General features: G+C 30.3%; 2 protein-coding genes across 2 annotated transcripts; one reads left to right on the top strand and one right to left on the bottom strand.

Annotated features, from left to right (window-relative positions):
• Positions 1-835: 835 nt before the first annotated feature.
• Positions 836-5,133, bottom strand: LOC121747342. The gene is made up of 3 exons (XM_042141376.1): positions 4,482-5,133; positions 2,731-2,933; positions 836-1,200 (listed from the first exon to the last, which is right to left on the bottom strand). Exons 1-3 carry the CDS (start codon positions 4,596-4,598, stop codon positions 1,146-1,148), a joined length of 375 nt encoding a protein of 124 aa, XP_041997310.1. The 5' UTR covers positions 4,599-5,133; the 3' UTR covers positions 836-1,145.
• Positions 5,134-8,396: 3,263 nt separating this feature from the next.
• LOC121747316 lies at positions 8,397-12,154 on the top strand. Its single transcript, XM_042141334.1, has 4 exons — positions 8,397-8,551; positions 11,308-11,516; positions 11,768-11,902; positions 11,998-12,154. The coding sequence occupies exons 2-4, from the start codon at positions 11,336-11,338 to the stop codon at positions 12,042-12,044; spliced, it is 363 nt and encodes a 120-aa protein (XP_041997268.1). The 5' UTR covers positions 8,397-8,551; positions 11,308-11,335; the 3' UTR covers positions 12,045-12,154.
• Positions 12,155-15,222: the final 3,068 nt, after the last annotated feature.

Genomic DNA, 15,222 nt, shown 5'->3' with positions numbered 1-15,222 from the left:
TATTATCCTGATAATGAAATGATTAATTGAAAATATTTGTGGATATTAATAAAGTTAAATGTGTTAAAAATCATAAAATATAAATAAATTTAATTTAAAAATTATACTAATCTTTATTTTTTTAAAAGTTAATTGTTTGATATATTTCTTTATTCTATATAGAATTTCATTGCGGTATCAGCGTCAGCGGAGCGCTACTAATAACAATAGACAGATGTATATCTAGTCTATAGTCTCATACAGAAGTGGTGAATTATATTTATATAAATTTAAATTTTTATGATAAAATAAGAATAAATATTCAAACATATCATAATGTATATGTTTAAGTATAAAGTAAACTACAAATATGGTCTGACATAAATACATAATTATATTTTTCATAATATTATTCTTCTAAATATTAGTATATAATAAATAATAATGATTTCATCTATTTTTGTTATAATTAACCTTTTTTATAAATCAATTAAACATACTAAAATATCAATAAATTAATTTTAATTAAAATATATAAGTGCAAAAGTTATATACTTATATACTTCATCCGTCCCACAAGAATATGCATTATTTCATTTTTAGTCTGTCCGACAAGAACATTTTTTGGATCTCTTTTTTTATCTTATTAGGGAGACTCATTTTCAACAAACAATACTTTAATTAATTTTTCTTTCTACAATTCTCTTATTTTATCAATTATGCATTAAAATCTGTGTCCAACACAAAGTGCATATGCTTTCTTTTCATAAAACAAAAATGCTTAAAACATTGAAGAATGATGAACTAAAGAGCAACAACGACAGAAAACCTGTCCCAAACAAGCTGCTCAAGACAAGCTGCCTCAAGACAACAGTGTACTCAAACAGAACGAAACAAAACAAAAAAACAACCAAGGCATAGATGGGCACGGCACAGAACAACACCCAAAGAAGATACCCAAAAAAGTGTATCCAAGTAAACACAAAAAAACAAGGAAGAAGAGGGCAAGCCTTTGAACCTGTATAGTAAGCAACGAGTAAGCAACCAAGGCATAGATGGGCTCCGATTGAGGCGTGCGAGGTATCCACGCGAAGCTCTTTCGAAGGTGAATGCAATGGTGGACTTGTAGAAGCATTTTAAATTAATCTTGAAGGATTGATTACTGATCAGATTTGGACCTTTTTCCTTTCTCCTCTCTCTCTTAAAACTTGATCTTTTGTCCTACAATATATCAAAATAGGTCCATTTTTCACCTTAAAAAGTATGTTAAGATAATGCAATGAAGGACTAAAATTTCATTCACATCAAGGCTCTGGTCTTGGGTTGAGGGACAAGAAGTATTATTTTTGATGCCCTGCTTGTGGTATGAATTTATCATTCATGGACATTGATTGTTTTTTATGTAGTTTTATAATTAAATCGAGAATGTTGATATAATTGGTGGTGCAGGTGGCTTTCTGCCATGGCAATCTGGTAGGAGATTCTTTACTGGTTAAATGTCATGGATTCATGAGACAATACCTTTGTATCTTCATAAGTGTTTTGATATTTACCATGTATAATTGGTAAAGTAAAAGAAAGGGAGGGAAAAAGTAGTGAAATAATAAGTGTTACTAGATTGTGGAGTCCATATCTAGAATGATGTGTAAGATTAGTATTACTCCTATATCCATGTAAATTGATTTTTTTTTTATTCACACCCCGCTAATTAATGTAATTTTTATTTTAATATTATAATTCACTTTCAAACTTTTTATTATCCTGATAATGAAATGATTAATTGAAAATATTTGTGTATATTAATAAAGTTAAATGTATTAAAAATCATAAAATATAAATAAATTTAATTTAAAAATTATACTAATCTTTATTTTTTTAAAAGTTAATTGTTTGATATATTTCTTTATTCTATATAGAATTTCATTGCGGTATCAGCGTCAGCGGAGCGCTACTAATAACAATAGACAGATGTATATCTAGTCTATAGTGTCATACAGAAGTGGTGAATTATATTTATATAAATTTAAATTTTTATGATAAAATAAGAATAAATATTCAAACATATCATAATGTATATGTTTAAGTATAAAGTAAACTACAAATATGGTCGGACATAAATACATAATTATATTTTTCATAATATTATTCTTCTAAATATTAGTATATAATAAATAATAATGATTTCATCTATTTTTGTTATAATTAACCTTTTTTATAAATCAATTAAACATACTAAAATATCAATAAATTAATTTTAATTAAAATATATAAGTGCAAAAGTTATATACTTACATACTTCATCCGTCCCACAAGAATATGCATTATTTCATTTTTAGTCTGTCCGACAAGAACATTTTTTGGATCTCTTTTTTTATCTTATTAGGGAGACTCATTTTCAACAAACAATACTTTAATTAATTTTTCTTTCTACAATTCTCTTATTTTATCAATTATGCATTAAAATCTGTGTCCAACACAAAGTGCATATGCTTTTTTTTCATAAAACAAAAATGCTTAAAACATTGAAGAATGATGAACTAAAGAGCAACAACGACAGAAAACCTGTCCCAAACAAGCTGCTCAAGACAAGCTGCCTCAAGACAACAGTGTACTCAAACAGAACGAAACAAAACAAAAAAACAACCAAGGCATAGATGGGCACGGCACAGAACAACACCCAAAGAAGATACCCAAAAAAGTGTATCCAAGTAAACACAAAAAAACAAGGAAGAAGAGGGCAAGCCTTTGAACCTGTATAGTAAGCAACGAGTAAGCAACCAAGGCATAGATGGGCTCCGATTGAGGCGTGCGAGGTATCCACGCGAAGCTCTTTCGAAGGTGAATGCAATGGTGGACTTGTAGAAGCATTTTAAATTAATCTTGAAGGATTGATTACTGATCAGATTTGGACCTTTTTCCTTTCTCCTCTCTCTCTTAAAACTTGATCTTTTGTCCTACAATATATCAAAATAGGTCCATTTTTCACCTTAAAAAGTATGTTAAGATAATGCAATGAAGGACTAAAATTTCATTCACATCAAGGCTCTGGTCTTGGGTTGAGGGACAAGAAGTATTATTTTTGATGCCATGCTTGTGGTATGAATTTATCATTCATGGACATTGATTGTTTTTTATGTAGTTTTATAATTAAATCGAGAATGTTGATATAATTGGTGGTGCAGGTGGCTTTCTGCCATGGCAATCTGGTAGGAGATTCTTTACTGGTTAAATGTCATGGATTCATGAGACAATACCTTTGTATCTTCATAAGTGTTTTGATATTTACCATGTATAATTGGTAAAGTAAAAGAGAGATAGGAAAGTAAGAGAAAGGGAGGGAAAAAGTAGAGAAATAATAAGTGTTACTAGATTGTGGAGTCCATATCTAGAATGATGTGTAAGATTAGTATTACTCCTATATCCATGTAAATTGATTTTTTTTTATTCACACCCCGCTAATTAATGTAATTTTTATTTTAATATTATAATTCACTTTCAAACTTTTTATTATCCTGATAATGAAATGATTAATTGAAAATATTTGTGGATATTAATAAAGTTAAATGTGTTAAAAATCATAAAATATAAATAAATTTAATTTAAAAATTATACTAATCTTTATTTTTTTAAAAGTTAATTGTTTGATATATTTCTTTATTCTATATAGAATTTCATTGCGGTATCAGCGTCAGCGGAGCGCTACTAATAACAATAGACAGATGTATATCTAGTCTATAGTCTCATACAGAAGTGGTGAATTATATTTATATAAATTTAAATTTTTATGATAAAATAAGAATAAATATTCAAACATATCATAATGTATATGTTTAAGTATAAAGTAAACTACAAATATGGTCGGACATAAATACATAATTATATTTTTCATAATATTATTCTTCTAAATATTAGTATATAATAAATAATAATGATTTCATCTATTTTTGTTATAATTAACCTTTTTTATAAATCAATTAAACATACTAAAATATCAATAAATTAATTTTAATTAAAATATATAAGTGCAAAAGTTATATACTTATATACTTCATCCGTCCCACAAGAATATGCATTATTTCATTTTTAGTCTGTCCGACAAGAACATTTTTTGGATCTCTTTTTTTATCTTATTAGGGAGACTCATTTTCAACAAACAATACTTTAATTAATTTTTCTTTCTACAATTCTCTTATTTTATCAATTATGCATTAAAATCTGTGTCCAACACAAAGTGCATATGCTTTTTTTTCATAAAACAAAAATGCTTAAAACATTGAAGAATGATGAACTAAAGAGCAACAACGACAGAAAACCTGTCCCAAACAAGCTGCTCAAGACAAGCTGCCTCAAGACAACAGTGTACTCAAACAGAACGAAACAAAACAAAAAAACAACCAAGGCATAGATGGGCACGGCACAGAACAACACCCAAAGAAGATACCCAAAAAAGTGTATCCAAGTAAACACAAAAAAACAAGGAAGAAGAGGGCAAGCCTTTGAACCTGTATAGTAAGCAACGAGTAAGCAACCAAGGCATAGATGGGCTCCGATTGAGGCGTGCGAGGTATCCACGCGAAGCTCTTTCGAAGGTGAATGCAATGGTGGACTTGTAGAAGCATTTTAAATTAATCTTGAAGGATTGATTACTGATCAGATTTGGACCTTTTTCCTTTCTCCTCTCTCTCTTAAAACTTGATCTTTTGTCCTACAATATATCAAAATAGGTCCATTTTTCACCTTAAAAAGTATGTTAAGATAATGCAATGAAGGACTAAAATTTCATTCACATCAAGGCTCTGGTCTTGGGTTGAGGGACAAGAAGTATTATTTTTGATGCCCTGCTTGTGGTATGAATTTATCATTCATGGACATTGATTGTTTTTTATGTAGTTTTATAATTAAATCGAGAATGTTGATATAATTGGTGGTGCAGGTGGCTTTCTGCCATGGCAATCTGGTAGGAGATTCTTTACTGGTTAAATGTCATGGATTCATGAGACAATACCTTTGTATCTTCATAAGTGTTTTGATATTTACCATGTATAATTGGTAAAGTAAAAGAGAGATAGGAAAGTAAGAGAAAGGGAGGGAAAAAGTAGTGAAATAATAAGTGTTACTAGATTGTGGAGTCCATATCTAGAATGATGTGTAAGATTAGTAATACTCCTATATCCATGTAAATTGATTTTTTTTTATTCACACCCCGCTAATTAATGTAATTTTTATTTTAATATTATAATTCACTTTCAAACCTTTTATTATCCTGATAATGAAATGATTAATTGAAAATATTTGTGGATATTAATAAAGTTAAATGTGTTAAAAATCATAAAATATAAATAAATTTAATTTAAAAATTATACTAATCTTTATTTTTTTAAAAGTTAATTGTTTGATATATTTCTTTATTCTATATAGAATTTCATTGCGGTATCAGCGTCAGCGGAGCGCTACTAATAACAATAGACAGATGTATATCTAGTCTATAGTCTCATACAGAAGTGGTGAATTATATTTATATAAATTTAAATTTTTATGATAAAATAAGAATAAATATTCAAACATATCATAATGTATATGTTTAAGTATAAAGTAAACTACAAATATGGTCTGACATAAATACATAATTATATTTTTCATAATATTATTCTTCTAAATATTAGTATATAATAAATAATAATGATTTCATCTATTTTTGTTATAATTAACCTTTTTATAAATCAATTAAACATACTAAAATATCAATAAATTAATTTTAATTAAAATATATAAGTGCAAAAGTTATATACTTATATACTTCATCCGTCCCACAAGAATATGCATTATTTCATTTTTAGTCTGTCCGACAAGAACATTTTTTGGATCTCTTTTTTTATCTTATTAGGGAGACTCATTTTCAACAAACAATACTTTAATTAATTTTTCTTTCTACAATTCTCTTATTTTATCAATTATGCATTAAAATCTGTGTCCAACACAAAGTGCATATGCTTTTTTTTCATAAAACAAAAATGCTTAAAACATTGAAGAATGATGAACTAAAGAGCAACAACGACAGAAAACCTGTCCCAAACAAGCTGCTCAAGACAAGCTGCCTCAAGACAACAGTGTACTCAAACAGAACGAAACAAAACAAAAAAACAACCAAGGCATAGATGGGCACGGCACAGAACAACACCCAAAGAAGATACCCAAAAAAGTGTATCCAAGTAAACACAAAAAAACAAGGAAGAAGAGGGCAAGCCTTTGAACCTGTATAGTAAGCAACGAGTAAGCAACCAAGGCATAGATGGGCTCCGATTGAGGCGTGCGAGGTATCCACGCGAAGCTTTTTCGAAGGTGAATGCAATGGTGGACTTGTAGAAGCATTTTAAATTAATCTTGAAGGATTGATTACTGATCAGATTTGGACCTTTTTCCTTTCTCCTCTCTCTCTTAAAACTTGATCTTTTGTCCTACAATATATCAAAATAGGTCCATTTTTCACCTTAAAAAGTATGTTAAGATAATGCAATGAAGGACTAAAATTTCATTCACATCAAGGCTCTGGTCTTGGGTTGAGGGACAAGAAGTATTATTTTTGATGCCCTGCTTGTGGTATGAATTTATCATTCATGGACATTGATTGTTTTTTATGTAGTTTTATAATTAAATCGAGAATGTTGATATAATTGGTGGTGCAGGTGGCTTTCTGCCATGGCAATCTGGTAGGAGATTCTTTACTGGTTAAATGTCATGGATTCATGAGACAATACCTTTGTATCTTCATAAGTGTTTTGATATTTACCATGTATAATTGGTAAAGTAAAAGAGAGATAGGAAAGTAAGAGAAAGGGAGGGAAAAAGTAGAGAAATAATAAGTGTTACTAGATTGTGGAGTCCATATCTAGAATGATGTGTAAGATTAGTATTACTCCTATATCCATGTAAATTGATTTTTTTTTATTCACACCCCGCTAATTAATGTAATTTTTATTTTAATATTATAATTCACTTTCAAACTTTTTATTATCCTGATAATGAAATGATTAATTGAAAATATTTGTGGATATTAATAAAGTTAAATGTGTTAAAAATCATAAAATATAAATAAATTTAATTTAAAAATTATACTAATCTTTATTTTTTTAAAAGTTAATTGTTTGATATATTTCTTTATTCTATATAGAATTTCATTGCGGTATCAGCGTCAGCGGAGCGCTACTAATAACAATAGACAGATGTATATCTAGTCTATAGTCTCATACAGAAGTGGTGAATTATATTTATATAAATTTAAATTTTTATGATAAAATAAGAATAAATATTCAAACATATCATAATGTATATGTTTAAGTATAAAGTAAACTACAAATATGGTCTGACATAAATACATAATTATATTTTTCATAATATTATTCTTCTAAATATTAGTATATAATAAATAATAATGATTTCATCTATTTTTGTTATAATTAACCTTTTTTATAAATCAATTAAACATACTAAAATATCAATAAATTAATTTTAATTAAAATATATAAGTGCAAAAGTTATATACTTATATACTTCATCCGTCCCACAAGAATATGCATTATTTCATTTTTAGTCTGTCCGACAAGAACATTTTTTGGATCTCTTTTTTTATCTTATTAGGGAGACTCATTTTCAACAAACAATACTTTAATTAATTTTTCTTTCTACAATTCTCTTATTTTATCAATTATGCATTAAAATCTGTGTCCAACACAAAGTGCATATGCTTTTTTTTCATAAAACAAAAATGCTTAAAACATTGAAGAATGATGAACTAAAGAGCAACAACGACAGAAAACCTGTCCCAAACAAGCTGCTCAAGACAAGCTGCCTCAAGACAACAGTGTACTCAAACAGAACGAAACAAAACAAAAAAACAACCAAGGCATAGATGGGCACGGCACAGAACAACACCCAAAGAAGATACCCAAAAAAGTGTATCCAAGTAAACACAAAAAAACAAGGAAGAAGAGGGCAAGCCTTTGAACCTGTATAGTAAGCAACGAGTAGCAAACGAGAGGCGGAAAAGGGTATCATTTCAATCTAGGGAGAGGGCGTATAATAAGCGAGTCTTGCTTATTCTTGTGGGAGGAGAAAATAATATATACGTAAGGAATCATGATTTAGATCTCATATATATTCTTAATGTTTATTTTGCTACACGAAGAATAAGAAAATATAGGAGTATATCATTAAATTAAATATGATAAATAAAATATACAAAATAATTAAAATTATCCAAGAAATAAATATAACACATAGGAAAAGATAAGTAGGCTTTTTTACAAGTCACATTGACAAAAAATTCTTTTAATTTAAGTGGTGCAACGTGTGTTTTTGATAGCCATACAAATAAGTCATTGGTTAATCATAAGGGGAGTGGACTAGTTTTCCTTCTCTTATTTCTGGGCAGCAAGAATCGTCCCTAACACAGAAAATAAAGATAAAATACACACTAAGCATTTTCCTTCGAGAATGAGTACACTAAACATTGTTAATATGAAGTGAAGTTTCAAGGAGAATCGAACATGTAATCGTCGTTCGTTGCTGAATCAAGGTATGACTATTATCCTAGTTAGTTTTTTGAAGTTAGAAAATTTATGAAATATTGAGTTTTATGCTCGGTAGGATTTGGACATGTTAAATATATATATATATATACATACATAGAGATATATAGGGATGTATTCCTTTCCTTTTTTATCTTTTGTTCTTTGTTCTATTTAATCTCAGCCCCACGATTTTGTCATCCGACGGTTAGATTGGTGTCACGTGTCATTTAATAATGCAGATTTTCAGTTGAATAATGCACACCGACTAATAATGCACATCATCTGGACCCGTTGATGAATGAGATCTAACGCCCATATTAAGAAGAATAAAAGATCTAAGGGATGAATAGGAGAATAACTGATGGGATACGGACTAAACAACTAAACAATAATTGCGAGCCCAATAGCAGTGACGGCCCATCAGCCCAAAACCCAAGAAAGAGTATCAGTTCGGCACAACCAAAGAGTTCGGTCATAGCCTATAGCTCGGTAAAAGTCGACCAATCGAGCTCAACTCTCAGATCGGCAAAAGCTGATATCAGTTCGGCACAACCAAAGAGTCCGGTCACAGCCTATAGCTCGGTAAAAGCCGACCAATCGAGCTCAACTCTCAGATCGGCAAAAGCTGATCGGCAAAGTTCAGCAGTTCGGTCTCAGTATTCGACCGAACAAGGAGATAGTGGACCCATGCAGGATCTCCACGACCTCCATTACACCCACGATCTATTTAGTGGTATTAAGCAGTTATCAACCCCACTACCAGGGCTGCAAACCACGATCTTAGTTCGAATGTATAAATAGAACTTAGATCAGATAGACCAGGGTTAAGCTCTCTAGATCCTGAATCTTATAGCAAATCAGTATTGTAATCTGTAAGCGAGACCAAGCAATACAAATTTGCCCTCTCTTCTTCCCGTGGACGTAGATTTACCTCAGTAAATCGAACCACGTAATTTCCCGTGTTGTGATCATTTATTACTTGCATTTATTCCCATCAAAAATTCGCCACATCATCAATAACGCTCATATATATATATATATATATATATATATATATATATATATATATATATATATATGAGTGAATATTATATATTCATTTTGCTATGATATAATATAGATTCATGTGCTACTGATTGATAATGTTAATATCAAGAGTTCTTATACTAAGTGTTCGATACTAATTAGTTGGACATTGGGCTTTATTTGAGTTAAGCTAATGATATTTGATGTCGGTTAGTCTGGTAATTGATCGGTTCTAACTTAAAACCGAATTAGAGATCAGGTATTATTAATCGAACTGATCGGTTACCATACTAACCAACTTCAATCAAAATACAAAATTGGTAACGACCGAACACTGTTAACCTCGGCTATCGGTTAACCGATAATCGAGGAACCGTTTACCCAGGCCTAAATTGTTGCCATATTATAATGAATTATGATGCGCCACGAAAGTTTTGAAAGTCTATTTAATTTTATCATCATCTTTAAAAGATAGTTATGTTTTTCCATTTAGATTCGTTAGTGTCTACACTTGAACTACTTTTTCTTCTGTCTCTTTCTCTTAATTTAATGTTTTTTATTAAAAACCATGTTGTACAATTGCAAACTTATTTTTTATGGATAAAGGTAGTAATGGATATATATAAAAAATTCATTTAAAATAAGATAAATTGCAGAAAAATAATAATAATAATCTTGTAAAATCAAGTACAAAAATAATAAAAATAAGAGTTTTGTTTAATTTTAGTTCATTTTAATATAAGCTAGTACAAAAAAGAAGTGTGGGTTATTTTCAATATTCCATGGTGAAAAAAATGGTCGTATATGTGTAATATATTGTATTATTTTTTATTTAAATGATTTCCTTTTACTTATGAATAGATTACATTGTTTAGTTCATAGATGATGTCTTCCACATATAATTTTTTAGGTTATTTTAACCAAATTTTTTTATCTGATTTTTTTGGTGCCATATCAAACCCAAACATCATGGTTTCTTGATTGATTTTAAAGTTGTGAGACTAAACCAAAATTTAACCAAATTTCATAATTTTTTCAGTAATTTTCCCTCTAAAATAGGAGTATGTATTTGTAAATTGATAAATTTTTGTCATAGATTTCGTATATCAGTTTTAAAATCTATTTTTAAATTACTAAATTATTGATAGGTTCTGATTATTCAGTCAATCAAGGTTTTAGCTTTGTCATTTTCATGGCTTTATCATGTGATATATAGTGATACTATCCAACGTCATCCAGAACAAGGCAACACACCGACGTTGCATATAACAAATGAAATAATTTCATTTGTTGTAGTACTACTATCCATCTAATTCTTTCTTAATACAAACTCTAATTCAACATATAAAATTATTTCATTTTAATATAACATGACATCCTGTTGATGACTATATAAAATTATTTCATTTTAATATAACATGACGTCCTGTTGATGACTATATTGTGATATCATTTTGATTGATATCGCTAAATAAGTTATCAAGTTATGCCAACTTTATAATTTTAATTGGTTGAAGAACTAAAACAAATTAATACTTTGGTTGCAAAATTAGAAACAACCCAATAATTAAAAAATTTCCAAATATATTTTAAAATTGATATGCAAAGTTAGAATAAGATAAAAGTTTTAGCCTCTAGTCAAATAAATTTGACAATAGATTTAGTAGAACGACGTGGAGTAATCTTAACGTCAGGCATTTGTATGGCTCTGAATGTTAACATGAAAATGACATAGGCGTGAGAAGGCGATACATTACTGAGAGATGTTGGGTGCTCAAAACATTTTCCCAAGTTCGACCATCGTGATCGTCAATCCCAAGATCGACCGTCATTGCACAAACAAACCGGGCAGCGTTATCCGAATCCGATCAAGGGCTGTGACCGTGAACGATGCCATCACTTCCGACCCCAAGCTAACATGGCAAATTGTGGTTGGAGCTATAGGTAACTCTCTTTTCTGTTACTATCTGTGTTCCTTGTTAATTGAAACATTTATTTTCGACTTGAAGATTAAGAATAGTTTGTTAAGTGGATGGTGAATAAAGTAAGACGGATGATTACTTTTTGCTAAAAATACAAATGACCCAATTGTGTTGAAACTTTCTAAAATAGAAAAATAACTCTATTAACATAGAACAAAAGGAGTAGTATTTAAACAAAACAAAACAAAATAATTATGCGGGCGTGGTGTGCAGCGGGTGTTGCTCCATTTGTGGTGGCCGGGGTTGAGTTCAGCAAGAGAATTGTGGAACAGAGAAATTGCAAGGTGTGTAGAGGCTCTGGCCTTGTATTGAGGGACAATAAGTATTATTTTCGATGCCCTGCTTGCGGTATGAATTCATTATTCATGGATATTGATTGGTTTTAGAAGATATAGTTTCCAAATATTATTAAATAGAGAATGTTATTACAATTGCTGGTGCAGGTGGATTTCTGCCATGGCAATCCTGGAAGAGATTCTTTATTGGTTAAATGTTACGGATTCCTGAGACAATACCTTTGTATCCTCATAAGTGTTTTGACATTGAGTATTCTTGTACTAGTTCCCAACTCATCATCAAGTAATGTTTGTATATTAGTGATTCCCTATTTTTTAACACTACAACTACTTGCCAGTATACAAGGTAGAAATAGTATAGTTAAAAGTCAGTATTGGGATATCGAACACAGGAAATATAATTACAACTGTCTATCATGTACTAAGCGTCAAATACTATTTAGAAAAACAAGAGTTTTGGGTTGGATTAATTAACTAGGCAAAAATAAATAAATAAAACATGCAAATAAACAAAGTAAATTAGGCAAAGAGTGGAATTCCAAGGATAGAGCTTTCACAATTATGGTTTACACAAAACACAGTTATGATACCGTAGCACAGTTCATACTTAACTATAACGAGTCACATAAATATTGCCTATGCGGCACAAAGTAGATCACAGACATTAGAGGCGTCAATCCTAGATTTGTAACTCCTAAAAGTTCCTAAGACTCTTAATGTTCTCGCTCTCAATTAACGTCAACTAAGCTCTTCTAACTCGCAAATCTTCTCTCACGATTATGTTGCAAGTTAATAGATCATCATAGAATGTGTCACTCAAACATGAAGAAATCATCCAACACTTAGAATAGAAGCAAGTAATGAACAAAACGGATACCAAAAACTGGAATTATATAAACTAATACTAGTTATTAACACATCCCAAGAATTCTTATAGTTTAGCTACTCATAGACAAATAACAAAACCTGCAAATTAAAGTACAAAACATAAAGAAAAAGCAAACAAAACCAAAAGATGATGTGTTATGTAATCTTTAGTCTTCTCTTGCCTTGCTTCAATCTCCAAGAATGGTGGATAGAATGATGGATGGAGGAATTAGAGTTGAAGAATGGAGGAGGAGCCTTGGGGGCTCCCCAACTTTGGAGGCTATGGATGTGTGTCTATTATGAATTAGGTTATGTGGTATATATAGCCTTGAAAAAGATTTAAACATGGTAAAAAGTGTCCTCCAAGTTGGAAATTTCGTGCTCCATAGGTTAAAGAAAAGATTTGGCTTAATAAGGTAATAGTTTCTTTCTTTCCTAGAATTTCCGCCTAAATTCAGCACTTTGACGGCATTGCGCGACTTTGGTAGAATGGCCATAATTTTCTCCACAAAGCTCCGATTGATATGTTTAAGGTACCATCGCGATTAGTTTGAACTAGAACTGCTGCGCGCGAACAGGTCCAGCTGCCGCTGGACATTTTCTAGCTTTCTAGACTGGTTTTCAGCGACCGCTGGGTTGTGCTTCAGCTCCAGCTTCCGGATTTTGACTTTTTTTATGCCCCTTTTCATCTCAATTTTGCACATTTCTCAGAAAACACGTAAAAAAAACCAAAATGGATAAAATATGCAAATAATGGACATGTAATGCAACTTTGACACTCAAAACGGGACCACATAATGGCCTTAAAATAGTGCAAAATCGAGCGTACCACAAAATTTGTCAGATTTCACATTTTTACCATTTTTGGTAGTGGACCTTATATTCCATTAACTCATTTCAACTCTCATTTTATTATAAAACTAATAAATAAAGTATGGCTCACTCTCCACTAACCTTTCAACTAGGGGTGAGCAAAAAAACCGGAAATCGAATATCCGAACCGAACCAAACCGAAATTTTGAAATTCGGTTCGGTTATTTCGGTTTTTCGATTCGGTTCGGTTCGGGCGAAGAAAAAAACCGAAAAACCGAATAACCGAATTATATATATATTCTATTAATTTATTATATTATATTATATTATATATATAGTATATTCTTTTAATAAATTCTACTATATTATATATTATATGTATTATTAATTTTATATTATATATAAATATTCTATTAGTATATATAAAATAAAATAAATTACACACACATATATATTAATATTATATTTATTTTTTCGGGTTTTTTGGTTTTTTCGGTTTTGTTCGGGTTTTTCAGTTTTTTAAGTTCGGTTTTCGGTTTTTCGGGTTCGGTTCGATTTGGATTTTGAACTAAATTCGGTTTTTCGGTTTTGGTTCGGTTTTGACAAAAAACCGAACCGAAATCCAAATGCACACCCCTACTTTCAACTCATTTTTTGTTACATTTCTTAAACTCGTGTCTGGTCAAAGTGTTATCAAATTTAAGGGATAGATAAAGTAGTAGTCATTGTTGACGTTCATCCATATTCCAATTCAAAATCAAACAAGAGATTAATGTTGCATTATGTAACAACCCATTGAGGACCATTATTTTCTTCTGTAACGTCCCACTTTTTGAACCTTAATTTTTTAACCTTAACTTATTTTACATTTAATGTTTTTAATGTCATGAAGTCTGTGAGTTAAATGACGAGTGAAATGGTTATTTGATATTTTTGTGACCTAATTTGATTTGGAGTTTGACTGTGCGTTGACTGAATTAATTTCGTTATTCCATGATGTGGCGTATTGAATAATTGGTGCTTAGTGAATTTATTCGAATGATTGGAATTATTACCAAGACACTAGATAACTTGTTTTACGAGTTTGAAATTGTGATAGTGAAATCAAAAGTTGAATTTAATTATCCCTTTCCTTGAGAATTATTTATTGAATTCAATTCAGTGTTTGGTACGATACATTAAATAAATAATAGAAGTCCAATCTTGTGAATACAAATTGGGGACTACACAATTTAAATAGAATACAAAGGTGTCTTGAACTCAAATTAATTTAATTAAATCATACCACCCTACCTAAATCCTTTTCTTTGAGCCCAAAGACTCTTTTCAAAAAGATCTGCACCAAATTACAATCAGGAATTTAAGTCTCAAATCAATCCAAATCTTTCCCAAATTATGCAATTACTAAACACGGTATATGAATCTCAATTTATTCTCCAATCAAAATCCTAATCTTTTTCCCCAAAGTATGCACTTACAAAACACGGTATATCAAACCCAATTTATTCAGCTTCATTCCTCTACTACCCTAATCACTCTCCCAGTCGCCGCATACAACACACACTCCACTATTTAAAACTCTCAACCAAACCAAGGTAATCCATAATCTGCACCTGAATCCTATCGATTAATCCTTCCAATAAATGTGTACATATACACTTTTAATTCTACACAAGCTGCAATGTCTCAAGC

Source organism: Salvia splendens, chromosome 9, assembly GCF_004379255.2.
Source record: "Salvia splendens isolate huo1 chromosome 9, SspV2, whole genome shotgun sequence".
Taxonomy (NCBI): Eukaryota; Viridiplantae; Streptophyta; class Magnoliopsida; order Lamiales; family Lamiaceae; genus Salvia; species Salvia splendens.
The sequence above is the reverse complement of the archived record's forward strand: the minus strand, read 5'-3'. Positions and strand labels throughout refer to the sequence as shown.